The sequence below is a fragment of the Austrofundulus limnaeus genome, unplaced genomic scaffold (genome assembly GCF_001266775.1).
Source record: "Austrofundulus limnaeus strain Quisiro unplaced genomic scaffold, Austrofundulus_limnaeus-1.0 Scaffold75, whole genome shotgun sequence".
In the NCBI taxonomy this organism is placed as follows: Eukaryota; Metazoa; Chordata; class Actinopteri; order Cyprinodontiformes; family Rivulidae; genus Austrofundulus; species Austrofundulus limnaeus.
Genome location: NW_013952477.1, coordinates 1,765,057 through 1,766,942, shown reverse-complemented (window position 1 = coordinate 1,766,942; position 1,886 = coordinate 1,765,057). Strand labels below are relative to the sequence as shown.

General features: G+C 39.0%; 1 protein-coding gene across 1 annotated transcript in view; it reads right to left on the bottom strand.

Annotated features, from left to right (window-relative positions):
• The window catches only part of gpkow (G patch domain and KOW motifs), a 9,571-nt gene extending 7,715 nt beyond the window's left edge, over positions 1 to 1,856 (bottom strand). Inside the window, exons 1-3 of the mRNA XM_014010985.1 lie at positions 1,638 to 1,856; positions 1,333 to 1,508; positions 1,100 to 1,245 (exon numbers count right to left, since the gene is read on the bottom strand). Coding sequence (XP_013866439.1) covers positions 1,100 to 1,245; positions 1,333 to 1,508; positions 1,638 to 1,822 — 507 coding nt within the window. The 5' untranslated portion in view covers positions 1,823 to 1,856. The remainder of the gene's footprint in view (positions 1 to 1,099; positions 1,246 to 1,332; positions 1,509 to 1,637) is intronic.
• Positions 1,857 to 1,886: the final 30 nt, after the last annotated feature.

Here is a 1,886-nt window from a genome sequence, read left to right as displayed (position 1 = left end):
CTAATCGATTATTAAATTAGTCATCGATTATTTTAATAATCGATTAGTCGTCGATTAGTCGTGGCAGCCCTAATACCTGGACTACAAAATTTTGTGTTTCCTACTTGACTGTAGGAACATTTGWATTTTCAGCTTTTAGACTAGAGACTGCAGAAGCACAAAGAGTTGTTGCAGGTGTGGGATGTCATTCCTGCCTCTCATAATGACTCATTATAATCTTAACTTATTCACTATCATTAACATCGTTTTTAGGAATTAAACAAAATTGTTTTTTTCCCTAAATTCATTAGTTTGAATTAAATATGTTTTACTGTCTTTACCACAAAGGGTGAGTATCASCTTTCATTGTGAAAATATTAATATTTAAATAATTTATCTGTGTTCRATGAGTGATACACAATATCTCCTGCTGTAATAACTAAGTTTTTACATTTGGGTGATACTGGCAAAAAAAATTTAATGATGATTTATGGCATTGAGCTGACAATGAATAATATGATAATTAATACATAACAATTGCACTAGCATGTTTTGTTTTCTAAATCGGTTACCCTGTGTTCTAAAAAAAATATTCTTACACATCATCAGTGAAACTAASTTCTTAATTTTAACAGCCACAGCCTGCAGTTTATCCCTCCAGACTTTAATTTGCAGCTCGTAGGGGACAGACTGACTGTTTCCATCATACTGTAAAGGAAGGTTTGCTGTGGCCAATGTTGTGGCCTCAGTCCACAGTTTCTGGCTTTTATCATAGTCCGGATTACAGTGGCATTTCTGATGAGATGTTTGTAGTGTTTGTCTTTACTCTGCTGTTGCACACCTTGCAAACAGCTCAGATCTGCTTAACGTCAGACCTAACAAAGCCAAACCAGTTCCATACAACAGAGTAACAAGCTGCTCCACGCCGTCTTGTGCCTTTGAATTATGGGCTCAAATGTGCTCTTGTGTGGGTGATCGTGAATCTTTTCTCACTCTATTATGAACACTTACATATTGAGGTTGTTAGTTGCTAACTCATTCATTTCAATGTGAATTTTGTTCAAGAATCACTGATTACATATTAACTACACAATAACAGTTAATATTTGTCCAGACTTACAGATTCAGGCCGCAGGTCCACCTTTATGTGGTCTCCATCCTCAAAGCCCTCTGGCACTTTGTTTTGCATCAAAAGAGGAATGGATAAGTTCAGGTTTCTGTCTGGTTCTGATCCGTTCTGCCACTCCTCCAGCTGCCTCCGTGAATCTACGAGCAGAACATAAAGACACGGGGAGATTTTGTTGAAGCTGGCCATACACTACAAACGCTAACGCATTTCTTTCACATACAAACCTTCAATAAGTTCCTTGACAGCCTGAGAAACCATTGAGTCATCACATTCACCCGGGGTTCCCTGCGTTCTCTTTTCATTTTCAGCCGATTGAGCTCCACCATGGTCTGGTTTGTGCCAGCGGTTCTTCTGGATYAGAGGGATGATGAGCTCTTTTGGCTTCTCTGATGGTTTGGAACTGAAAAAAACGGAAAACTGATGTTAAACAGTACTTAAAACAGACACTAAGGCTATTTTATGTAGGTTTACAACGTAAACATTACGTTTACAACTGATATAGCATATAAGCCCGGCCGGTTAGCATTACCTTTGCAGTTCCTTTCTGTCGATCCCAGTCAAATAATCTTTATCGTCACTTTTGGTCGCAGTGCCACCGGATACGGGTTTRAATTTACTAACAACTTTAGTGAAACCAAATGACACCGCCGCTGTCTTCTTCTCTCCCTGCTCCTCCACAGCTACGGATTCCCGTTCATCTCCGCGCGACGCCATTATTTTTTTGGTTGAAAAGGGAAGTGGAAGCGATGCATTCTGGGAGTTGTAGTATGTTTTGATA